Genomic DNA, 27,089 nt, shown 5'->3' on the forward strand with positions numbered 1-27,089 from the left:
GTTCCCATCACCCACTTGGTAACTCATAGCTCACTACAACTCCAGCTCCAGGGGATCTATCTGTACCCCCAGTGGATCTGATGCCCTCTTCTGTCCTTAAAGGGCATCAGTGTGCATGTGCACATACAAAACATATACGCAAATAAAGTAAATGTTAAAAAAATAAAATCAAACAGTGCTGAGAGCCCTGCTGCTCATCATTAAAGATGAACACACTTGGTACAAGTGGCCCACGTTTCTCTCATGGTGTGCCTCAGCTGACAGAAAGCATCCAGAGACAAATTGAAGAACATCGTTTCCTGATTCTCAGACTCCTTAAACAGGACATAATAAATAACTATGCTCCTTACATTACATTGCAGACTTTATTGAGTGTTTTCCAGGAGACTCAAGAGTAGCTGCTTTGAGAGTCTGTGCCCTTTGGAAGTGGTTAAGCAAAGTCACTGGGAAGAAAGAGATCTAAAAGGCCTGATTTCTAAAGCAGCCTGTTTTGTAAAAGAGTTGGCAGAAGGAATTATTTTAGGACTTGAACAAACTCAGAATGAAATAAACCTTATTCCTTTTTTGTTTTGTTAACTTCTGCTTAGGTCATTCTGATTAGACCCAAAGGCAAAGTGTTGATCTGGTGATAACATGATGTCATACATACCCTTACAGATATTCTTTTTTTTTTTTTTTTTTTGATAACATGACATCAAACACACCCTTACAGACATTCTTTTTTTTTTTAAACACTCAAATAACTCTAAGCCCAGAGACTTGGGCAGGCAAAAGTATCCTGCTGGAATTTAAAAACGTTTTTTATTGGTTTGTATTCTTGCTACTTGCATTTAAGGCAAGTTATTTTGGTTTCAAACTCAGGGAAGTGAAATAATATTTCCTTCTGTTCTTTGATGATTTTATGGTTTAAATGCTACCCCCTTGATTCACCAGACCTAAAATTCATCTGCAAGAACTGTCTCTCACAACACTGGAATAAACCCACTTGTCAAGTGCACAAAAAACATTTTCTAGGATACAGCCTATATCGGATTATGTAACAAAATCCAATCAATTGTGAAGATACATGCTTTCATACTTCATTCTTAATAAAATGCAATTAGAAACTAACAACAGAAGGAAACGTGGGATAGTCACAAGCATGCAAAATTAGTCCACCCTGAGACAGTCAGTAGGACAAAAGAAAAAGGTCAAAGGAAATCGAAAACGACCGCAGACAAATGAGAAAGAGAAATCAGCAAACCACTGTCTTCACAGGAAGCGTCTACAGCTGTGCTTGGAGGGAGGCATGTAAAGGAGGTGGGGCAGGGAGGGAAGATCCAGATAGACACCTTAGGAGCTGGACAAACCAAATCCAAAGCAAACAAAAGAAAGAAAATGGCAGGGCGTAAAGCAGAGATAAGTTCTATGGGGAATATAACAACAGCAGAGCAAATCAACGAAGCTAAACTTGGTTTTATGAAAAGGTAAGGGGAAAAACCCTTTAATTTAGTTAGACTAACCCGAAAGAGAGAAAGAGGCGAGGAGGGGTCTCTATGTACTAGAACTAGAGGCATGGCCTCCCATTTCTGCGTTCTGTGTAAATAGTAATTATACAAACTGTCTTGCTCCTTGTATGACTAGTGGAAGGCGTGGGCTGGCCGGTGGCAGCACCACCGCCCAAGAGCCAAGAACAGAAGGAACCTCAAACTATCTCTCTTATCCTGGGCTCCTGCTGCTAATGTGCATTACCCCAACCCAGCCAGCAGCCAGGATACCAGACGGCCACTCAAAGAGACCAGCACCAGGGCAGCAAGGACCACATTACCTGGTCATACCAAGAAAGGCTTAGTGATGAAGACACATTCTGAGATGCATTTTTCCACGATTTTGTCCTTGTACAAACACCACAGAGAATATTTACATAAACATGGTATATGTCTGCACTGTGGCCTTAATGCAGTTAAGAGGTGGTAAACATGAAACGCATGTGGGTACCGCTGGCATAACATAGCATCCTGTTTTACAGTAAACTCTTTGTCATAAGCAGGAGTACAGGCTAAAAGAATGACAAGCAGCCTCGTATAGTAAACAGAGAAACCAGTAGCACAGCTGTTTTGTTACTGAGTGTAATTATGATTTTTATGGGACCTTCATACTATGCACAGTCGTGCGGCACATCCCTGTACCTCCCAGGATGGAAGAGCATGTGTGTTTGTGAGTGTGAGCGTGTATATGTCTGTGTGTGCATGTGTGGGCAAGAGAGTGTGCATGTGTCTGTGAGTGCGTGTGTGTAAGAGTGTGTGTGAGAGTCAGTGTGTGTGTGTCTGTGAGAGAGTGTGAGTCAGTGTGTGTGTGAGTCAGTATGTGTGTGTATGAGAGAGTGTGTGAGAGTCAGAGTGGGTGAGTGTATGTGTGTGTGTGTGTGTGTGTGTGTGTGTGTGTGTGTGTGTGTGTGTGTAGCTGGGAATTCTTGACTTGGAATCCTGTTATTCAAATAGAAATGAGTCTGGGCGGTGGTGGCACACGCCTTTAATCCCAGCACTCAGGAGGCAGAGCCAGGCAGATCTCTGTGAGTTCAAGGCCAGCCTGGGCTACAGAGTGAGTTCCGGGAAAGGTGCAAAGCTACACAGAGAAACCCTGTCTCGAAAACAAACAAACAAACAAACAAAACTCAAATAGAAATGAAAGGAGAGCTTGCCTCTCCTGTCTTTCTCTAGGAATAGACATTTTCATCTTGACAGGTTAAGATTCTAAAGAGAAAAAGACCCTGTTAGCTCATTTGCCCCTCCCTGGCTCCACAAGACCCTGTCTGTGCTCACACCCCACAGTACCAAACTAGAAAGGCAATGAATGGCCTCACTTGTCTTATCAGAGTCTCTAAGAAAATCCGAGCGAGCAGCACGTAGTGGGCGTTGTGGTGGTTAAGGCTGTGCGGCGCCTCATTCCATCTTTGCTGCCCTGTCACAGTCTCTGGTGCACACAGGAGATGGATGCACACACAGCCCAGAGACCAACAACTGTGGCTACCTGGTGGAGCGAGGGCTTCCATCCATCTCAGAGTCTGTCTGGGAGTTAATCACAGGACTCTCCACTTCAATTTTCTATGAAGAGAACTTCCCAAGATGCGTGGACGGCCTTTTAACTATGTCCATGCCTTGTTTATGTCCTGAAACTCTCACGGTGCTGAGAGTGGAAACTCAGTAATGACTATAGATGAGAAAGACTCTTGAACCCAAAGACATGAGAGTCATATTTGACTAAACAAAAGGCTTTAGAAAACCCAGGGTGGTTTGTTTTGCCTCCTCCCACTGCGCTGCCCTCCTTCATCCTAACTAGGGAGAATTTTCAGTTCCCTAAAAATGTACAGCTTGTAGCTGTTTCAGACTTTGTAGCATCATTCTATCACTTATAAATAAAAAATGATTCCTTCGTAAGAACGTTGTCACCTTTTGAACTTTTGATTGCTCTGCTAATTAAAATGTTTAACCTGGTTACTTCATGAAAAATGTTATTTCAAATATAAATGTGTCAATTTTTCGTAAAAACATGGTAGTGTTTTATTTGAAAAATCATTGATCTATCTTATAAACTATAAGGGAGGAGGCCTGGAGAGATGGCTCAGAGATTAAGAGCACTGGCTGCTCTTCCAGAGAACCAGGGTTTGATTTCCAGCCCCCACACAACAGCTCATGACTGTCTGTAGCTGTAACTTCAGTTCCAGAGGATCTGATGCCCTCTTCTGGCCTCCTGGAACAACAGGCTTGCATATAGTTCACAGACATGCATGCAGACAAAACACTCTGAATAAAATAAATTCTAGGTGATAGGTACTGATTGCTGGTAATATTATGTGTTAGCCTGGATGTGGACCAACTGGCATGTTCTCCTGATGTTCGTGGTAATATGAAGTAATTTACCACTTTGGAAACCAGTTTGACAGCTTTTCAAAAGATCAAATATACACCAACCATACTCTTAGAAATTCTAGAGTTGGGCATGGTGGTTTGTGCCTTTAACCCAAGAATTTGGGAGGTGGTGGATCTCTGTGAGTTTGAGGCCACTCTGGTCTACATAGTGAAATCCAGGATAACCAGGACTAAATAGAGACGTTGTCCAAAAAGAAAAAAGAAAGAAAGGAAGGGAAGAAGGAAGGAAGGAAGGAGGGAAGGAAGGAAGAGAGGAAGGAAGGAAGACAGATAGACATTGTAATTTTAGAGAAATAAAAGTATATTTCCAAAAAGATATATTTTAATTTCAAAATTTAAAAACATTTGTAGTAGCTTGGCTGACTCTGAGTGTTGTAGTAAATGAAAAAAGTCAGATACAAAGAGCAACACGCTCATCTTGTCTGAGCTGATTTTGCTCAGGCAAAATAAGAAGCATGAAAGCCATGGGATGCCAGAAACTTTGGACTGCTGACAGTACTGTTAATTTGATTGGAGACATGGTATAAAGTTTGATTATTTTTGAGTACATATATATATATATATACATATATATTCCAAACAAATTATACATTGAATATATATGTTCATATGTACTCAAAAATAATCGAACTTTATACTATTATATTTTATGGTATGTAAGTTATGCTGCGATAGAGTAATTTCATCCATTCATTCATTTATGGTGCTTGGAATCAAACTTGCAGACGCTAGGTGGATACTCCACCACCAAGCTCAACAGAATGATTTTAAACTAACCGATTAGAATCACAAAGACATCTGCGAGTGGAAATTCTCCCACTGGTGTAGAGCTATGAATGTAACAGGTCTTATGTTTATATTTCAAGTAAATACAAGCCTAATACAAAAGCCAAAATTCATCTGTCTTCCCATGGTAAATTACAGTCTTTGTGATATTTGCTAAACCTTAGTAATCTTGAATTTCTTTCTCTTTGTCTTCTTAAAATCTAGAATGGTCAGTTGGAGTGTGTACGCTGGATGGTGAGTGAGACAGAAGCCATTGCAGAACTGAGTTGTTCCAAGGATTTCCCGAGCCTTATTCATTATGCAGGTTGCTATGGGCAGGTATGGAGTCTTTGAATATCTTCTCTTACATGTGTGTACTTATTTTTTCTTATTAGATCATCAAAATCCAAACATGATGTCATAAATAAATCCGAAGATTTTATGAACAATGATATTTATTGTAATGAAGGAATGTTTTAAACAACCTAGATATCTCAAGGCAAGATTTTGGATGACTAGTGAAGCTATATTCATATGGGGAAGTGTTAATTATATGTTAATAAAATATATGATATAAAACTTCCACTGTACTTTAGTACCAACTTTAAATTTTGTGGAGAAAGAAACAGAAAGTAAAACTAGAAAAAATACAGCCTACCATAGCTCCAGTCATTTTGGGGCAGAGTGGAACTACAACTGACTTTTTTTTCTCCCAGTGGCTTTAAGATTTTTTTTTTATTAAGAGATTTTTCTATTCATTTTACATACCAACCACAGATCCCCCTCTCCTCCCTCCTCCCGTCCCCCATCCTTCCCCCCCAACCCAGCCCCCATTCCCACCTACTCTGAGGCAAGGTCTCCCATGGGGAGTCAGCGGAGCCTGGTACATTCAGTTGAGGCAGGTCCAAGCCCCTCCTCCCTGCACACCAAGGATGTGCAAAGTGTCCCACCATAGGCAATAGGCTCCAAAAAGCCAGCTCATGCACCAGGGATGGGTCCCAATCCCACTGCCTGGGGGCCCCCTAAACAGTTCAAGCTAAACAACTGTCTCGCCTATCCAGAGGGTCTAGTCCAGTGCCGTGGGGGCTCCTCAGCTATTGGTCCACAGTTCATGCATTTCTACTAGTTTGGCTAGTCATCTCTGTATGTTTTCCCATCATGATCTCAATATCCCTTGCTCATAGAATCCTTCCTCTCTCCCATCGATTGGACTCCTGGAGCTCGGTCTGGTGCCTGGCTGTGGATCTCTGCATCTGCTTCCATCAGTCACTGAATGAGGGCTCTATGATGACAGTCAGGGTATTCAGCCATCTGATCACCAGGATAGGCTAGTTCAGGCACCCTCTCAACTATTGCCAGTAGTCTAAGGTGGGGTCATCCTTGTGGATTCCTGGGAACCTCCCTAGCACTCTGTTTCTCCCTATTCCCATGATGTCTTCATTTATCATGGGGTTTTTGTTTGTTTGTTTATTTTGTTGGTTGGTAATTTCTATTGAATATTTTTAACATTTATCAAAAAGCAAAATGGTAATAATTTATATAGCACAAAGCAAAAACCAAGTCTTTATAAGGACTTGGAAACCAAGGATGCCTCATTGGAACAAAAAGATGAGCAGGTGTGTTAACTAAAAGCCCCTTAGAACTAATTTCTCCATGGGGCCTGTGAGATGCTCACTGCAAAAGCCTGATGACCTGGTTCAGTCCCCAGAGCCTACGTATAGGTGAGGAGAGGACTGACTCCAGAAAGTTATCTTCTGGCCCACAAGTGCATGCACACACATACCGACAATGAACTCAAAAAATTAATTTCTACATTAGAACAATCTCAGCATTATTAGCTGATCCCACAGATCTTGTCTCTGCCTCCCATCAAGGGTGATGGTTATAAATTATCTTTTAAAAACTCGGAAACCACAAAATACCAATCTCAAGCTTAAAAAGAATAAGGAAGCCAGTATAGTATCAGAATAGATTTAATCAATTTGTGGCAGAGAAAATTGTTTCTTATGTATCTAACCCTCTAAGTCCCCCGCCACACACACACACACACCCTTTGGTTTCGTAGATTTTCCCAGGAGCAGTGAATTGTGGTGTTGCCAATAAGAGACTGGGCTTATTTCTTCGGCATGCTAATCACATTTTTCAAAAGGCTAGAAAATATTACCACAGTCTTTCTTCCCTTTCTGTGCATTTGTTTGCTTTTGGAGATAGGGTCTCTCTGTGCAGTCTAGACTGTCCTGGAACTCACTACAGGCCAGACTCACTGACCTTCCTGCCTCTGCCTTTCAAGGGCTGGGATTCGAAGTGTGCGCCCTCATGCCTGGGTTGGCCTTTCTTTAGCAGTAATGCTAGCTGAAAGCTTATTCTGTGCCAAAGCATCTTCAATTGATACAATACATATATAAACCAAGATAAATAAGAGAAAGATAAAGCACATGTACTGACACACACGCATACACACGTATGCACACATGTTTCCTTTGTGTGCCCAGCTCCATGCCACTGGATTTTAATGTAAGCTATCTGTAAGAGCTAGTTTCTTCCATAGAAAAAGAAACTGAAGAAGGAAGGTTAAGTAAATGGCTTACATTATCTCACGGCTGTTGAGAGTGAAGACTAGATTTCCACTCAGGTCCTATTGTCTTCAGAGTTTTTTGTCCATCTCTGTACAGATGGTTTGTACAGATTAATACAATGTCATTGATAGAGCAGAAGGTGACTTTCTACGATTTGACTTAACAATACCTTGTAATGGTTGGAGTATCTCACACAGGCCATTGAAGTGAGCAACTGTATAAATGCATGGAATTGTAAAAGGAGGGGGAAATAGGAAGAACATTAAAAGTTTGAGTAAGTCACTGTCTTTAAAATATTAGAATTACATCTTTTTTTTTGCATTGTGCTTCCCAGTCCAACACTCTGTCATAAATATAACCAATGACAATTATTACACATTCGCTAAGAATGTGTTGTTATTGTACTTTTACTGGAAAGGAGAATAGAGGTTTTTTAATTTTTCTCAAGCCTTTGACCACTGCTAGTCTCCATAAGTCACTTTGGGTATCGAGCAAATTTATTAAACTACGAGATGGATGGCTTTACATCTCTAATTTCATTGGCTCATTCAAAGCCTAATTGGGCCTTCGGGGTATTTGTGGAAAGGTTGCAGCTGACTCCAGGAAAGGAGGAAGGGGCTAGCAGGCCTGTTCTGAGGCTCTGGGCAAAACCTGGGCGGCAGCATCCTTCAAGGAAATGTCAGTTGGATGCCGGCTTCTTCATTCACATCTCATAGCATGGTTCTCAGAATTCTTAAGCTGTGTGAGCTGCCACTTACAGAGCTGAAGTCTAGGAAAATGCAGAATCTGGTGACCTATCTGAAGAGACTTGTCAAACTTAGCTTCATGCTGGTATTCATCCTGAGGTTGTCCTCGGGTGAGATGCGTTTTTGTCACATAAAATGCAGATTTGGGGGAGGCCATCCTTCAGAGAGCAGTCTACCCCCATGGAGAATATAGAAGCCCATTCGATCCTCCAATTCTGTCCAGGGTCGTCCTTCATCCCCCACAGCCACTTACATAACAGGTAACCTGCAGAGCAGCTGAACTTGGAACCATGACAAGGCTAATATTTCCACAAGGAAGATTGTTATTGAGCAGTTTCTAATGGATTCAGCGCATGCAAGCCTTTCTCTGCCAGGCAGGCACTAGAATGTGTTCTGAGTTTTGTTTCCTCAGTAAATACGTTTGGAACGGATTAGACCGACCAAAGAAAATTACTCTCCGCTTCCTCTACTTGCTCTCTACCCTCCTATAGATCTGTAAAGAACAGCCTCCAGTTGACTCCCAATTTGTGTCCTTTTTCTTGTAAAAATTACCTTTAAAGACCCCAGTACCGTAGGGTAGCCAGCAGTTTTAGTGGACTCCTGGAGTGAGAGATCTTTGGATGATAGAAATTGATTTTCCTCGTCCTGACACTTGAAGTCTCAGAGGGTACAATTATTTTACTGCCTGGCTATCCCTAGCAGAACTAGCTACAAGGAGCATGAAGGTGAAAGCCTTGTGGGGACAGGAGGATCAGGCCTGGGGTGTCCTGGCATAGGCTGGTCTGCCTCCCCAATAGGAAAGCTGTAGACGAAACAATTGAGACAGAACTGTGTTGATTCAGAGCCATCGTCTGTGTGGCTTGGGCGTTTTATTTAAACATGAAGATACAGGTTGTATCCAGGTCTTCCCAGCAGAAATTCTGCCTGCAGCTGCTGTGGAAGTGTCACCCCTGATGCTTGGTTAGGGGGCTGTGTGATGTGCAACACTGAATTTGTGATTCCTTTGGTTCTTTCGAGTCTTTCTTGGGACATTTAGTCAAAGCATTCTACAAAAACACCTTACCTTCATACCGCTGGCTACTGTGCCTAGTCTTCATTTTAAATTTTGGTCCTGACCAAGTCTGGTATTTTTAAGGACTCTTTTTGAAGTAAGAAAAGGCTCATCGATTCCTGGGCATGGTCATAGGCAGCGCAGGGCATGATGATGACGGGCATGCTTTTACGTGCTCTGTTGCTGTCCTGTGGTTCATTTGAACCAGGGAAGAGTTCTTTCCTGGACTTCATTGCTTCTTTGACTATTGTTTCACAGTAATGGGGCAGAAATAAGTAATCAATCTGAAAGTGCTGTTGTTGGAGAGGAAAGAAAAGTAGAGAAATCTTTCTGTGTTTTGTTTACGTTCTGTTTTGCTTTGGTTCTCTGATAATCTTGCTATGTAGCATGGGCTAGCAGAGAACTTGGGATCCTTACATTTTAGCCTCCCCCAAACCTGGGATTACAGATGTGCTTTCTACCACCACTGCTGGCAGGAAAACCTGACTAGCACAAACATCAATCTACACTCCAAGTACTGATCTTGAACAGGTAACTAACCCAGAGCTCCATGGCCTGCAGACTGACAGCTAACCAGGGTTTGCTCTGAGCCTGAGGGCTCTGTAGGAGCACGCCTGTGAGAACCAGAACTGTTGGAGAAATGAGCAGTTGTGGGAACTGGAGCCTGAAAGATGGAAAACAGAGTCACAAAGATAACTGAGCCCCAGTGCTCAGTGGGTCTTAATCGTACCAAGTCCTTGCTTGGTGGCTTTGCATGCATGCATGTAGAAAGAAGAAGGGGGAAAAAAGGAATCCAAAACAAGAAAAGAGGAGAAAAGAGAGAGGGGGTCCTGTGCCTTTGTGTTTTTATGTGTATGACATGCCAAGAGAACTTCCCTCTTGGCTGTTCTGAGGACTTAATGAGGACCAGCACACTGCCCAGCCCAATGCACTAAATGTTGGCTACTATGGAAAATCTTCCAGTGTGTTGATGTTATTGCTATTGGTGTAGTTTATTTACTCATTTTACTTTAAGTAAAGCATAAGACAAACTTACCGAGGAATTATTTTGGCCTTGATTACTTAATGCTTATTTGCATCTTTATTCCCCACATCTTACCATCTCTGTATCCTACATTTACCTTACAATAAATGATGTACAAGTATTGATGACCACTTCTTTTCACATTTTAATATCTTGATAAATGGGGTGAATCTCTGATGTTGCATTAGGTTTGATGACCTATCGTTGCAGACAAAGCTGACTCCTTCTGGTTGTACCACAAACTGTAGGGATTTTATTGATACCAGCAATAAAACTGTGACATATACTTCAATTAAACTTTTATTAGACTTTGTTCAGCAAATCTTATAAATTGCATGTATTAATTGCCTCTTTAAGGAGCTTGCATTGCCTTTGGGAACACTTAAGTTGCAATGTTAAAACAGGTTATCCAAAGGCCAGAAAATCCTCAGAAGAGGAAATCAGTGTATGAGAGAAGTTCTCGGTCTATAGATGTAAGCTGAATAGATACATGGATTGGGTGAGTGGATTGATGAATGGATGGATGGATGGATGGATGGATGGATGGATGGATGGATGGACTTTGTATTGGAGAATTATTCCTCAAAATAGAAACAGTAGAGACAAACTTCTCTATCCACGTAACTGCTTAGAATGTTCTCCGAAAGCAATATTTACCAAAAATGAAAATCTGACATTGCATTCCTGCAATGGAGAAGAACACACGCACATATACACATACACACATGCACGTGTGCATGCACACTCAGATGAGGAGTATCTGAATGCATTAAAGACTGGGCATCATTAAGTATGTATCTCGTGCATGTTTGCATCAATGAGGACCTTCTTAGCTGGATAAGTGGTCATTCTCTCCTGCTTATGTTTGAAGGTACTTGTCAAGTAAGTCCTCATTTCATTCTAGGACTCGGCATCTGTACGTGCCCCCGAATCAGCCCAATTTTTCTCATAATGAGTATTAAAGATCTTAAGGGAAAACTAGCCATCCATCCTGAAATCCTAAATGCATTTAATCAGAAGACCATTTATGCAGTCCCCCTGAGTAGTACCCATCCAAATGGCATGACAGGAAAGACTTTTATTTCTTTGTAAGATATGAGTAAATAGACCAATCGTTTTTTCTTCTTAACATTGTATATATTTTTTTAGTTTGTATTAACTTTTAACAATTAGGTTTCATTATGGTGCCTTTTTCAAACAGAATTTACATTGGTTGCTTCTTTTCCCACCTCTTCTCCCCCACACCCCTTAAGCCAACATACCCCAGTACCCTCCTTTCCACTCTCATGTCACGTGATCTTCCTCTACACTTCTTGTTCCATTCTCGTGGTCTTTTATCTAGTTTCATATGAAAGAACTGTACTACAGAAAATACAAAACAGAATTTGAGTTGCCAGGCAAAACGTTGTTCTGAGTCAGTAAGAAGTGTTTCTGCCTTGTTTGAGTCTTAGGTAAGGTCTCCAACAGTCACGACGAGAAAAGATGGGTAGTTATTGTAACAGTTCATCTGATACTGGCTCAGAGCACTCAGGAGCCAGGGCAACTTTCTTTTCTCACAGAGCCCTCGTGTGTCTTGTTCTCATAGGTTACCTGGCCCCTTGCTGAAGGCCCTAGATTTTTCTCCACATTTCTGCATTTCTAGGATAATTCTTAGACTTAAGGAAAAATGTAGTATTCTATTGCCGACAATCCCATTCCTAAAAGTCAAAACACTGTGATTTTAGTAAAGCGTGTATCTGGACAGGTGGAATAGACACACCTACTAGAACATTCAGTTGGGTCTGAAAAATATGAAAATTTGCATAAGACATTTTCCAAATAGGACATTTCAAATATCTTGAGTTCTCTTGAACTTTACTTGCCAAAGGAAGCTAGTAGAAATCAGACGACATTTCTCACTGTCCTGGGCTAGTTTTATGTCAACTTGACACAAGCTAAAGTCATCTGAGAGAAGAGAACCTCAATTGAGAAAATGCCTCCATAATATCCAGCTGTAGGGCATTTTCTTAATTAGAGATTGATGGGAGAGGGCCCAGTCCATTGTGGATGGGGCCATCCTGGGCTGATGGTCCTGGGTTCTATAAAAAAGCAGACTGAGCAAGCCAGTAAGCAGCACTCCTCTGTGGCCTCTGCATCAGCTACTGTACTGGCTTCCTACCCTGATTTCCTCAGTAATAACTATGATATGGAAGTGTAAACCAAATAGACCCTTTCCTCCCCAACTTGTATTTGGTCATGGTGTTTCATCTCAGCAACAGTAGCTCTAAGACAGTTACAGTTTTCTGATTTATAAAACAAGGTTGAGTTGGATGATTTCCCCAAAATCTCTTCCAATATGCAGTTTTAAGAGTCCATGGTTTATTATCATGGAACAAATCAAGTCACCCCAAGCTTGAAAAATGACCTATTGAAGAGGTTCTATTCTGTGTTGGGTGGGGCTGTCTTTCTCATCTGTAGAGACACAGCAGCCTTCTCTCCTGGAGCTTCCTCAAGTCTCAGCCATTGACTGCATGTCAGTTGGTAATATCTTTAATCCTGATACGACTCATTGAGACTTGGCTTCTGTTTTTGCTGTTGCTTTTGGTTTTTTATTTCTATTTTGATTTTGGAGACAGAGTCTCTCTATGTATCCCCTGGCTTACTCTGTAGACCAGGCTGGCCTTAAACTCATAGTGATCCACTTGCCTCTGCCTCCCAAGCCCCAATCCACTGAGAAGTTTTAAAGATTTATTTTATGTGTGTTTATTGGAGGTATGTGAATGTGAACTCAGAAGCCCAGGGAAAGAAGAAGAAGGTGTCAGATCTCCTGGAGGTAGAGATACGGGCCAGTCAGTGTGGGTGTTAGGAACAGAACTTGGGTCTGCCAAAGCAGTAGTCACCCTGAGTCATCTCTCTAGTCTCCTCACTGAAATTAAAAAAAAAAAAAAACAAAACAAACTAAGTTGAATAGCATAGTAACCTGTTTCCAAGTAAAAGAAATCCAATATTTTTTTTTTTTTTTTTTTTTTTGGTTTTTCGAGACAGGGTTTCTCTGTGTAGCTTTGCGCCTTTCCTGGGACTCACTTGGTAGCCCAGGCTGGCCTCGAACTCACAGAGATCCGCCTGGCTCTGCCTCCCGAGTGCTGGGATGAAATCCAATATTTTGCCCCTAGTTAACTAGGCCATTTTATTGTCTCGAGCACATGAAAACATTATCCATTCTAGTCCCAATATCAGCTCCAATTTTCTGTAAGTTGGTCTTTGAAGAAGAGAGTTAAGCCTATCAGGATTTCCTTCTCCAATTTCTAGTTCTCAACCTGAGTCTCCAGGCTCAGCCTCACCTCATTTTCTGGGGACCCTTAAAGACCTCCTTTGACACTCTACAAGGTCTACCTCCATCTGCAGCTAGCATTCATCCTGGCCTCCCAGGTCCATTCTTGCTTGAATGTAGGAATCACTTCCATTTTCCTCATTTTGCTTTTGAGGGGTCTTACTCCAGCTTGCTCACTTGGACAGAGTGTGGCACAAATATTCTGTCTGTCCCCATGTGTCAGATACCTTTGTAGACAGTGCCCTATTCACCAGCAGAGAGGAAAATATTAAAGGAGTTAGCTGTTTGGATCCAACATTCCTTCAGCAGATTAGCTGGCATGTTCAGAAGATGAAGGCAACTTTAATCCAAAAAAGTTCATGACCAGTCTGAACAAATAACCAGAGGGGAGAAAATCCTTTAAAAGGTTAAGAAGAAAGAAGTTCAAGGCTATTTCAAACACATGATCATCTTTTTAAATGTCACACTCCCCCCACTAAGCTTCATGCTGTTGTTTTTACCACTCTGATTTTTTTTAACTTTATATTTAATTCTTCTATTTTAAAACAGCGAAATCCCATCTCCTTGCTTTCTCCAAAAGCCATGGCATGAAAATACCACAAAACATTCCCTGGGTAAACTGCAAACAGATTACAATGAAGCATCCCTACAGCTCGCTCTCTGGCTTTGCTTTTGAACGACTCAGTCTCTGTGCCTTTGGACTCTTCCCTTTAACATGAAGGGGGTGGGGAAACTTTTAAAATACCACCAGCATTTGGTCAGAGACAAAAACAAGAAGTCCCTGCTTTATCTCAGCAAGGTTATCTTGTATTTGACAGCTTACTGTTGATTCATGTTCAGTCTGTGGACGGCAGGATGTTCAGGATGAGGGGGCCGTGGTTTAAGAATATAAATTTAAAAGTAAATCGAGTTGCATCAGTAGTCTAAGACCTTGGGATAATCGGCTTGAAGCCTACAGGAAGCTTCACAGAACTGAAAGTGTTGCCTTAAGAGACTTGAAATCAAAAGACCTGGATTTGGTTTCCAACTTCAGAGCTGTGTGGCTGTGTGACTATGAGGACAGATACTTCCTGTGAATCTTTTTTTCCCCCTTCTGTAGCATAAGTAACATGAACATTTCCAAAGCTTCCTGCCTTTGATATCCTCTATGTGATCCTCTTTTGCATTCCAGTGAGACCCACAGCTTTTCAGTGCATACTGAATGGGAATCTTCTTTTGATAGGATAAGCAATATTGGATGTTATGTACCGCTCGTGAGTTATAATGCTATTTCTTTATATTCAACTTCTCTGCGTGGTAGTCCGCTAATATCAAGTGCTCTTGTGTGTACAGGAGAAGATTCTCCTATGGCTTCTTCAGTTCATGCAAGAACAAGGCATCTCACTGGATGAAATGGACCAGGAAGGCAACAGCGCTGTTCACGTCGCCTCACAGCATGGCTACCTTGGATGCATACAGGTGCACAGCTTGCTGCTTCCCAGTCGGGAAGGGGTATCTTGAGAAATAAAACAGGGAATGGAGGGAGTGGAGGGAAGGAAGGAAGGAACTCTAATCATTAGGAAAATGTCTGTACTAAATCAGCTTTTGTACTATATGGTAAGTCTTAGGCCTCCTGAAGGCCTCTCCGCCGATGCAGCAAACCGAATCAGACCCAATCAGGAAAAGCCCAGGTTTAATGGGTAAAGCGTTCCCAGATGATTCCCAGCCCTTCAGAGAGGAGACAGACCAAGAGGTCTGAAGAACCAGGAGTCTGTTTTCTTGGATGTGGGATACTGCTTATGTCCCCTGTGAGAATCATCTTGAGCCTCTCTGGGGGAGGAGCTGTGTTTGGCGGGCTTTGAAGGGGCGGGTTTAGGAAAAGAGATGGGGAAGGGTGTTGAGGTGGATCTTCCACCAGACTCCTTCCAAACATTCCAGACTCTTTGGGTATAGGGATGCCAGGGTGCCAGGGGTTGAGGTGGAGCTCCCACCCAAACACTCTACCGTAGGGATGGCAAGCTGGACAGTAGAAGCCCTGTGGTTTCCTTTCTTTGTACTAGGACTGAGCTTCACAAATGCATTCCAAGGGCCCAGAGTCAGAGAGGCTGAGTAATTGATCCTCTTGGGCCTTCAGTGAACCAGGCTCAGCCTTGATTGGCCTAGGTTTCACCCAACAGCCCCAAGTAGTCTCACCCTTGTAGCCCAACATGTCTTGCAAACAATCTCAGGTCCTCTGTGCCCATGATAGGTAAAGATTACTAAGCAGAGTCACAGGGGAAGGGAGAGAGCTGTAGCCGAGTCACAAGGTGAGCACTCGGTGGGCAAAGGTTCCATGGGAAGGGAGGACTACATCTAGACAGAGCCCTGAGCAGTGAGAGCTGGCTGCTCAGAAAACCACTCAAGAATGTAGGCCGGAGCCATGACTGTAAAAGTCAAGAGTAGAATAAGAGCAAAAATTCAGGGAATGCCAGAAAGCTCTCTAGAGGACCTGTACTCACACATCCGTTCTTTGGAGAGTTAACTTCAGAGGATCTGGATGTCATCCCATCGGGGTTGGCAATTGTGCATCTCCTCATTTAAGACGCCCACGTGGAGAGGAGTGATAAGAAGGTGTAGAATGGAGAGAAAGCCGAATTTCTTACCAACACACACAAAATGATTAAAGGAATGATGTTGGTTTTCTATGGAAGACAGACAGCTGGATGAAGACTTAAAAAAAAAAGATGGCTCTTTTCATGACATGAAATGATGCTTGATAATCCTGAAACAAACATTTCACAAGCTAGTGAGTGACCGAAGCCTGAAGAAACCCAGGTGATGTCACTATGTCTGTTTACATCTTAGATTATTTTCTTTTTAATATGTGGAGAGAAACAGTCTGTCCTCCGAGGGCATCTGTCATCCCACTTCACACAAAGGATGTTTTGGGCACTAGGCACTGTGGAAACTTGGATAACCCAGACAGGGTCTATCCACTGTGTGTGAGATTAAAAAATAATAATAATAATGAGGGTCTAGAGCAAGTAAGAGGCCTTATGGGTTGAGAAAGGGGTTGGGGGAGGAGAGCAGAGAGTGAACTGCGGGGGTCAGAGTCAAGGGCAGGAATAATAGTGTGTGTTTATACTGAGTCTCTTGGAGCTCCCTGCTGACAGGGTCTCTGTGACACCCTGAGAGAGGGGAGGAAGTAGCTTTCTGGAAAGCTGGCCTTTCCTGGTGAGCAATCACAAACTAAGAGGAAAATGAAGCTCTTTAATGACTTCTGAGTCTAGCAGTCTATGATATTAAACACAAGCACTGTTTGTGGGGAGGAAATCATTACCACCAAAATAAGCTGAAGTTTTCAGTATCAGCGTGTCATCAAAGAATATGTGAGGGAGCAGCAAGTTATTAATATTTATGTGACAGGTTCCTCACAGACGCTAACAACATCACAGCATTAATCCGGAGCCATCTTCATGTTTTTAGGTCATTGATTTCAGCCGCGCCCTGTCAAGTTCCCCTCTCCTCTATTTATGGTACTTTGGCCAAATGCCATCATGTCTCCACTTGCTTTTGCCTCTGAAATTTTACTCCAAAGCAGTTTTAAACCTCAACATTAGGTCTGATTCAAACTTTGCCATTCTCCTCCACACTCTGAGAATAGATGAGGGACTCACAATGAGGCAGGACTAGCCTTTAATACAACTTGTGGGATTCTACGCACCCCCACTCCAGCTGCACTGTCAGAAACAAAGAGAAGGCATAAAGAAAGAGACTCACATGTCCTCTTCCTCAGCTGCGAAAGGCCATGGCCTCCTTGCAAGTCCTTCCCTCAGCTCCTCTTCACCTAGCTCTGCTCAGTGCTGTGTTCTATGGCAACCTCCAGGTACAGAGGCTTTGGGGGATCCTCTGGAGTGCCTCCACCGGTACTTGACATGAGAGATGTGGCTTCAACTTTACCTCTTTCACCCCATACACATCCTTCCAACTATGGTGCACCCGCTGCCCGCTACTCTAGAGAGCCCTCTCCCTTGGGAAGGGGACAAGCTCACACCAAGCTCTCTGCTACAAAGTCTATTCAGTTCGTACCTTTTCCATGGCCCAAGTGAGCTACCTCACAGTTTCCCCTGGCCACTATACCATCTCTTCCCAGTTATTTCGTACCTGATCAGGTACGCCTGGCAAGAGCCTAGCCAGTGTTATCCCAAAGCCAGTTCCCCAAAGGGAACAAAAACAGGCAGACAAGTTCCACTCTCCACATCCTACAGCACCTCTGACTTTCAGAATGCTTTCTCTTGAACCCCCAATCATCAAAATGACAAAAGGCCACACGCATTGCATTGTCTCCTAAAGAGGATGAGGGGTTGGTGGGCCTCCCCCTGTAGGCTACAGGAAGGAAGTCCCAATGCCAGTTTGGTCCTGTCGTTGTTGGCTGCGAAGGGAAGCCTCTAGCATCAGCTGGGTGGATCACTGGCAATGCTTTTCTCTGAAATGGAGTTTCCCACCCAACACCATGGACTCTGATAATGGCTTTGAAATGATGAGTAAAAATTCTACCCTGAATTCTGTTATAGTCTGTTAAAAAAAAAAACAAAAACAAAAAACAAAAAACAAACCAATGTTTGGAAGGAAGTCCTGGGGCTAGAGAGATGGTTCAGCCACTAAGAGTATTTGATCTTCTTCCAGAGGTCCCAAGTTTGGTCCCCAGTACCCACACCAATCTACTCACAACCATCTATAACTCCAGCTCTAAGGAGTTTGATGCCTTCTTCTGGCCTCTGTAGACACACACATGCACACACAAACACACAATCTGTTTAATTAAGAAAAAAAGTCCTGATACATTCAATGTTTTTGTATTTTCTGGCAGACCCTGGTGGAGTATGGAGCAAATGTCACGATGCAGAACCACGCTGGGGAGAAGCCCTCCCAGAGTGCTGAACGCCATGGGCACACCCTGTGCTCCCGGTACCTAGTGGTAGTAGAGACCTGCATGTCCCTGGCCTCACAAGTGGTAAAGTTGACGAAGCAGCTAAAGGAGTAAGTGGCCCCTTGATTCCTAGAGAACCAAGTCTGCCTTGTATTTGTTATGCTTAGATCTCAGCCAAGGGCTTTGGAGAGTCCCCTCCATTCTAGCCAGGAAGGGAACCTGGGCATTCTCATCTTTTCTTCCTCCATCCTAGATGCTCACAGCCTATGTTCACGCTTAACATACCAGCTCGAAAGAGGCAAAATGGTATCAAGCTGCAAAGTGCAGAGCAAGATCGCCAACAGGGAATCACGGTCTTTGTGGAGAGGGAGCATTCGTCTGCATGCCTGTCACCTCAGGGACAGGTCATAGCAGGGCTGGAGTAGCACACAAGCATCCTCTCTGTCCTTCCCCGCTTAGTGTAGGAAATCATGAAGAATATGAGAGAGGGAAAGGCTGGGAATGGTTCCCCTTTCGGTTCCTCAACAAGGAAAGTGTGTCTTTTGGAAATTACAGATAGAAGTGTCTTAATACCCAGCAGCAGTCAATTTATTGGAGGAAAAATGAAGCCGGGTTTTAATTGGCTTTCAGAATATAAACGTCACTTCCTAAAGTCAGTTCTTTGCTTGATTGATTACTGAACTGGGACACATTGCCTATCAGGTGTCAGAGTAGCATTTTTGTTGTTTTGTTTTGTTTTTTTTCTGGAATATGACCACAAAACAAATACTTAAGGAAGATGGTATGGGATACAAGTTCATCAGGTAGGAGTCTAGAAACAATTAAGAGTTAATGTGAAGAACCAACCTCAGCCCTTAGAAATCTTAGAGATCACACAACAACTGCCATATTGAGGGAGTTTTCCTGGTATTTGGGATCAGGATTCCAAAAAGTATGACAGATTAGAAGAACAAAAACCTTCAAGCATTGAACTAAATTTTAGAAGAAAAACAAAATCTTATTTTTAAAATGTGTATACCTATTCTTATACATTTAATAGTGATAGCTTTAGATATTTATAATGAAGTACAGTACAGTAAAGTTAGCCGGGCGGTGGTGGCGCACGCCTTTAATCCCAGCACTCGAGAGGCAGAGGCATGTGGATTTCTGTGAGTTCAAGGCCAGCCTGGACTACAGAGTGAGTTCCAGGTAAGGCACAAAGGTACACAGAGAAATACTGTCTTGAAAAAATAAAAAATAATAAAATATTAAAGTATAGTGGGTGATGAATCTACTCTAGTTTTTTAGAAAAAGTTATGTTTTTATGTTATATGCATGAATGTCTTGCCTGCATGTGTGTCTGTGCCCTATGTGTGTGCCTATTGCCCACAGAGGCCAGAAAATGGCATCTCAGATCTCCTGGAACTGGATTTGCAGACAGTCATGAGGCACCATGTAGGTGCTGGAAATCAAACCAGGATCCTCTGAAAGAGCAGCCAATGCTTTTAACCACTAAGCCTTCTCTCCAGCCCTCTACAAGAGTTTAGTAAGAAAAAAAAATGTATCCTATTTACAACTTACTTGGGGGAGAAAAGGTCCAGGATGGATAAGAGACCTTAATTGGTCGTAGATATGGGTCTTGTAACACTGTGATGTGGCCTTGGGCCCCCTGTGCCTTCCTTGAGCTCAGGCAACCCTTTGTCTCCCTAATGCCCTCTTCTGCCTCAGAGATGTAAGCCTCATGTGCCCCTCATGTTGCTAGTGTCTAAACTAATCTGAATTTAAAGGCTAAAATATGAAAGATTTCCTCCAAGAATCCTCTGTCAGTTAAACAAAACTTCTCCATGACAGGTGAGTCTGGGCGAACTTCAAGATCTCACTGTAGCTGAAGGAAGGGTGTACATTAGTCGATAACCTATTAACTCATTAAGTTATTTCTCCACAGGGAACAGACTCTTACGTAAATCTTTACGTATTTACACAGCTTTCTGAATAAGGGAGTAGTTAGAATAAAAGGAACACATTTTGAAAGTTAGAGCAGCTGGGACTATAACTCAGTGGTAGAGCACTTGCCTGACATGCAGAGGCCCTGGGTTCGATCCTAAACTCTTGGGGATGTAAGGAGCTTGTTACTCAGTGCCTTTCCAAAAACGCTGCAGCAGCATCCATTCCCTTCAGTGTTGAACAGACATATTCATGAAGAGGAATTTGAAAACCATCCCATAGAATATTTTTCCTAAAATTTCACACCCAGAAAATAGATTTTTTAAAAAAATCTCAACTTTTATGCCACAGACTCTGAAAAATGTTTTATGAGCTGCATAGCTACTTTGCTGTCTTATTGTGAACTCTACAAATTCAAGGTCCTGACCACTCCCTCTGTTAGTTATCCTGGGATAAGCAGTTCCCATACACTGACAGACAGCAGCCATTCAGTTGTCTTGAAATCTAAATGCTGTGGACAAATGTTGTTAGCCCAGTGACAAGATAAAATATGTGAGATGCTCTTGTGGGCCCTGATCTTTCATGTATTATGTACTTCAGTGAAGTGAGCAAACCCAGAAGTGTATAGAGAAATTCCATGAAGCGGCCACAGAGCTCTGTGTCCTTAATGCTGTGGGACATTAGTAACAGGGGAAGGGAGGGAAATAATTCCCAATGCTTGAAAACACCTGAGTTTTGCCCACAGTGAGCTTTGGGGATTGATAGCCTTGAGTACTTCTCCTTCTTCTTAGAATACTGTTCCCAACTCCTTCATAGCCATTGCTACTGCCTAGAAATGGCAAACTTCAAGTCTACTGAAGTCCCTCTTAGTAAGCCTAGGTATTTGGAATGGAATTCTGTCTCACCAGGAAGGTACTAAACCCTAATATGTCAGTGTAACCTTAGTTGGAAATCAGATATTCACAGAAGATATTGAGTCCAAGTGGGGTCATGGGGTTGAGTCCTAACCAGGTGACTAGAGTCCCTATAAATAATGGAGAGGGGCATTTACACAGAGGGTATGTCATGTGAACATAAAAGCATTGTTCATGGATAAATATCTACAAACCATAAAACCAGAATTTGCCAGTAATAACTAGAGCAGTAATAGGAGACAGGCACGGGATAAATACCATCATGGCCCTCAGGAGGAACCAACATGGCTGACAACTTCCTCTTAGACTACTTAGACCTCCCAAACTGCAAGCTGATGAATTGCTGCTGTCTGGGGCTGGAGAGATGGTTCAGTAGTTAAAAACACATGCTGCTCTTGCAGAGGACCATTCCCAGCACCTACATCATGTAGTTCACAACCACCTATAACTCTAGTTCCAAGGGATCTGACACCCACTTTTGACCTCTGGGGTCATTAAGCACACATGTGGATCACAAATATGCATGCAACTACTCACACATACACATCAAATAAAAACAAAAATTCCTTTTAAAGTTTCATGTTGTTTAAGCCACCAGGTTTGTGACACTCTTATAGCAATCCCGGCACACTGACACAGTACACAAATACAGTTTTCTCTCTGTGATTAAGGCTGACTGAGCCTTTCTGGAAGCTCCCTTCAAATCTAGAGAATCAGAGTATCCTCTGTTCTTGTGTTCCAACCAACAATCATACAAGTGATGTCAACTGGGAATTTTTTTAATTCTGTCCTAATTCCTAAAAGACACCTAATAAATCTTTTAAAAGTTGACTGTATAATCTTCCTATACCGACTTTTGCATGGTACCTTTCTCTAGCCCACTAGGTCACTCGTGTTCTCAGGCTGCTTTATCTTTCTTAATAATATCTGTGTTTCTGGGGTTTTTTTAAATATAATTCTTTTGTTTTATTTATTTTCTGTGTATGGGTGTTTTGTCTGCACATATGTCTGAGCACTGTGTCTGTGCCTGATGCCTGAAGACGAGGCCATTGGATCCCCTGGAACTGGAGTTATGCATAGTTATGCATAGTTATGAGCCACTATGTAGGTGCTGATTCAAACCCGGGTCCTCTGGAAGAGCAGTTAATGCTCTTAACTATTTCTGTCTCTTAAAATACCACACACACACACACACACACACACACACACACACACACACACACACACAAAACTTGGTATGTATCCTGACTAGCAAAGTGGGGTGTTTTTAGTCCTATATTAAGCTGGTGTCAGCAAATAGTAAAGTGGGCAAAGCTGCTCACCACCTATTTTTGTAAGTAGTTTGGTTGGCACACAGCCACACATGTTCATCTGTGTGTTATGCAAGGTTAAAGTCAAGCCACAAGGACAGAGCTTGATAGTTCTAAAACCACAGTGACTCCTAAACCTAGGATGTGGGCTATATGGTCCATTAAGAGTTTGCTAGGTCCTGCTTTGGACACCTTTGTGTTTTTGTTTTTACTGTTGTTGTTTAAGATTTATTTTGGTTCTTATTTTATGTGTATGTGTGGGGGCCTGAGCGTATATCTGTGCACCATGTGTGTGCAGGTCATCATGGAGACCAGAAGCACTGGATCTCCTAACTGCAATTACAAGTTGTTCTGAGTGACCCAGAGTGGGTGCTGGGAATCAAACCCAGGTCCCCTACAAAAGTTCCAAGTTCAAGGGGAAACCCTGTCTCAAAAATGAAGGTGGACAGCCACTGAGGAAGACATTCAACATCACCTTCTGGCCTTCACGTGCACATTCACAGACATGTACGCAAACCCACACACAAATGAGACTCTATTACACATAGTATTCTGTAACATTCCTTTTCATTTAAGACTAGTGGAGTATAATATACACATATACAAATACATATATACAAATATAATATACAAATATATACAAGTTTTTTGTATGTCCATAGGTATTCAGTATTCAGGTAATATTGCTTTAATAGTTGCCACTGCAGAAATGATTGAAATTCCTTCACTCTTATTGATGAGCTTTTAGTTTCTTCATAGTTTGTCACTAACATGAACAATGAATGTCCTTTTCAATGCTTTTGATCGCTTCCTTGGCAAACGCTATGAACCATAAGAATGAAGACTGAATGCTTTTTAAGGCTCCTGAATGGATTGCCATTTATGGCCTTTTCATGAAGATTCCTCTCCCTCCAGCTTCAGCAGTGGCCATGCATCAGACATTGTGTTCTTTGGTTGTTTCCTGCAGGCAGACAGTGGAGCGTGTCACACTGCAGAGCCAACTCCAACAACTTCTAGAAGCCCAAAAATCAGAAGGCAAATCACTCCCGTCTTCACCCAGGTAATACCAGTCATGTTGGTGTTTGAATTGTTGAGTATTTGAAATCATTAAATCTCCCTCTAGTATTCCATTTAATGTTTTTCAAGAAAATGATGACAGAAAACATTTTAATTTAACTTGATTTCAAATAAATTAGAAGATATCACAATGAAAAGTCTGTGTCTGGAGTCACAGGACCCAAAGTTGTCTCCAGCTTTTCTATTTCTTTGTGCCACAGCTACAAACAAGTCATGTTCTCTTTTGTTGCCTTGTGAAATGAGAATAAGAACATACAGCTTTATTAGACCATTGAAAACAGAAGTGAAGAAATTCACACAAAGTGGTGGGTAAACAATAAAACACAGAAATGTTGTAGCCGTGAAGTTTGGGGTTGTTATGCTCTGGCTACAGCTGCTGGAATGGAGTCTTTGCTAATTGTTCTGGAAAAACAATTAAGTAACTCCAGTCTTGTTTCCTATAGATTGATAATCATATTAAAGGTCGTACAAGGACCGATGGCTGCATTTAGTACAGTAAAAAAAATCATCTCACGTGTCCTTCCTCTTCCTTTCAGTTCACCCTCCTCACCAGCTTCCAGAAAGTCCCAGTGGAAAATTCTAGATGCAGATGACGAGGCTCCAGGCAAGAGCAAAACAGGAGCCCAGGAGGGAATACAAGTTCTTGGAAGCTTATCAGCATCCACCAGGGCTAGGACCAAAGGAAAAGACGAAGACTCTGATAAAATCCTACGTCAGTTATTGGGGAAAGAAATCTCAGAGAATGTCTGCACCCAGGAAAAGCTGTCATTGGAATTCCAGGATGCTCAAGTATCCTCTCGGAATTCGAAAAAAATACCTCTAGAGAAGAGGGAGCTGAAGCTAGCCAGGCTGAGGCAGCTGATGCAGAGATCATTGAGTGAGTCTGATACAGACTCAAACAATTCTGAAGACCCCAAAAATACTCCGGTGAGAAAATCAGACAGGCCCAGGCCACAGCCCATTGTGGAAAGTGTGGAGAATATGGACAGCGCAGAAAGCTTACACCTGATGATAAAGAAACACTCTCTGGCATCAGGACGCAGGTTTCCTTTCAGTACAAAGGCCTCCAAATCCCTGGATGGGCACAGCCCATCTCCCACTTCAGAGAGCAGTGAACCAGATTTGGATTCTCATTGTCCAGGCTTGGGGATGACTCCTCCAACCCAGCCTTCTGCAGACCCTACTCAGTCCAGTCCTGACAGCTCCACTGCCCAGAAAGTTGCCACAAGCCCCAAGAGTGCCCTCAAGTCTCCATCATCCAAGCGCCGAACATCCCAAAACTCAAAACTCAGAGTTACCTTTGAGGAGCCTGTCGTGCAGATGGAGCAAACTAGCCTTGAACTAAATGGAGAAAAAGACAAAGATAGGGGCAGGGCCCCCCAGAGGACTAGTGAATCAGGGGAACAGATGAAAAGGCCTTTTGGAACGTTCCGATCCATCATGGAGACTTTAAGTGGGAATCAAAACAACAATAATAACTACCAGCCAGCCAACCAGCTGAAGACCTGCACACTGCCCTTAACATCACTTGGAAGGAAGACAGCAGATACCAAGGGAAATCCTGTGAGCCCTGCTAGCAAAGGAAAGAACAAGGCAGTGAGTGCTACTTAGAGATTGTGCTTGTGTTACTTTTAATCAATAGCATTAGTGTTAAAGCCCAGGTCACTGACTTGTGCTGCCTTGAGAGGGTCACCTCAAAATTCAGAAACCCATATATAATGAAATGTGCCAGGTTAAAATATATACCCTCGCTGGGCGGTGGTGGCACACACCTTTAATCCCAGCACTCGGGAGGCAGAGCCAGGCGGATCTTTGTGAGTTCAAGGCCAGCCTAGTCTACAGAGCAAGATCCAGGACAGGCACCAAAGCTACACAGAGAAACCCTGTCTCAAAAAACTGAAAGAAAACATTTGTGTGTGTGTGTGTGTGTGTGTGTGTGTGTGTGTGTGTGTGTGTGTGTACCCTTGTACTTCCTTTAGAGAATGCAGAGAGAAGTGGGTAAAGAAATCACAGATAAGGTCTGGACTCTTTGTCTTGTGTTTTGGGCGTGAGGGGTTGTAAGCTAGTAGGCATTTATACAGGATGAAACTACCAGTCAGCATAAAATCAGTCCTTTGTTGTCACTGATTCTGCCTTGGGAAGAGTTTGTTCTCATGGACTGGGTACTCTCAAGCCCAACTTAAAGTCACATAAACAGAAACCCCAAACTACTCAACTCAAATGACCTTTGGAATGAAACACACACACACACACACACACACACACACACACACACACACACACACACACAGGGACTGCCACATGGCCTGATCCTACACAGATCTCTAAGTGTTGATTAGATACTGGAGAGACTGAGTGCTTGCCAGGATGCAGGAGATGGCAGAGTGCACTGTGAAGTCATTTATAACAGCGTTTCTTGGAAACTCCTCCGTAGGTCAACATCCCATGATAGGATGATAGGAACATCTTTCTAGGCAATGATTTCTGCATGTTCTGTGTTTATCATGCCACCAAAAGCAGTACAGCAGCCAAAATGCAAAACTTCCTGTGGAAGGAATGCCTTGGATCATTTACTGTTGCATTAACTAAGCCACTCAGTAGTGTCAGAAGCTCAGCATTTTTCTTCGTTGGGTTGTTAAACTCCTATTACAACACAGTCTTATGAACTGTCTGTATTTCTTGCTGTGATACCAAATCAAGTTTTAGTTAATATCTCTTCAACAGTCTCATCACTGACTTTTAAATTGTCTACCCACTACCTTACTATAAAAGACTTTACCATGGATTTGTTTCATCTAGAAAGGGCACACCCCAGCTAAGGCACCAGAGTTTTTGCATTAAAAAAAAATTAAAGCCTAATTTTTTTCCCAAATAACTTAACAGAGCCTCTGGATCAGCAATAACACTAAAGTCATTTCCACAGTTTCCCACGATCTTTTCCTCTAATGTATTCTGCATGCCTTGCATTAACCAGGACCTGTGCATGTGATGAGCTTGTTGCATGCTTTCAGATAATTCTTGATTGCACTTCTCTAGGAGATGTACAGCAGCTGTCTCCATCTTCCCTCTAACGTGCGGGTTGAAGAGCATCTGCGTGACTATGCACGGTATGTGGCGTGGGGTGCACTGTGAGGCCCCGCCATGCCTTTGCTTGGAGTTGTATGAGCTTTGAAATGATGCATCTGCAACACTTTTAAGCTGGGGATAAACACCAAGGAAGAAGAAACTTGTAACTCTTCCCCACAAAGATACATAGGTTCAGGTGGCAACTAGGTCCTAGGAAGGTAGCTGGTAACCATTGGAGGATGGGGCAGGGAGTGGGGGGGTGGTTTATCCCAATATCAATCAGGAGAACCTACTCTGTGCACAAACTCACTGTGTTTCTCAGTTGACTTTGGACCTTCAGTTTGCATTTTAAGGGAGCATGGTGCCAAGTAAGTATAAAAATTAGGTTCAGTCATGGGTAGAAGGAGTCAGCTGCCTGTCAGAAATCAGAATGTACAGTGTGAGCCAGGGTTTTGCCTCAGCACTACTTACAAACTGAAGGTGCCTTTCATCATCACTGTGCTGTTCTCAGGGGAAACATGCCTCTGCCTC

General features: G+C 42.6%; 1 protein-coding gene across 2 annotated transcripts in view; it reads left to right on the top strand.

Annotated features, from left to right (window-relative positions):
* Sncaip (synuclein alpha interacting protein) overlaps nucleotides 1–27,089 on the top strand; it is a 140,342-nt gene that overhangs the window by 105,796 nt on the left and 7,457 nt on the right. Inside the window, exons 6-11 of one of the 2 annotated variants that reach the window (XM_052742184.1) lie at nucleotides 4,899–5,012; nucleotides 14,713–14,838; nucleotides 18,209–18,378; nucleotides 23,383–23,475; nucleotides 24,029–25,088; nucleotides 26,529–26,599. In XM_052742184.1, the coding sequence (XP_052598144.1) occupies nucleotides 4,899–5,012; nucleotides 14,713–14,838; nucleotides 18,209–18,378; nucleotides 23,383–23,475; nucleotides 24,029–25,088; nucleotides 26,529–26,599 (1,634 nt within the window). The remainder of the gene's footprint in view (nucleotides 1–4,898; nucleotides 5,013–14,712; nucleotides 14,839–18,208; nucleotides 18,379–23,382; nucleotides 23,476–24,028; nucleotides 25,089–26,528; nucleotides 26,600–27,089) is intronic. The other variant, XM_052742185.1, reaches the window with a different exon arrangement.

The sequence above is a fragment of the Peromyscus californicus genome, unplaced genomic scaffold (assembly GCF_007827085.1).
Source record: "Peromyscus californicus insignis strain IS unplaced genomic scaffold, ASM782708v3 Scaffold_17__1_contigs__length_78620276, whole genome shotgun sequence".
In the NCBI taxonomy this organism is placed as follows: Eukaryota; Metazoa; Chordata; class Mammalia; order Rodentia; family Cricetidae; genus Peromyscus; species Peromyscus californicus.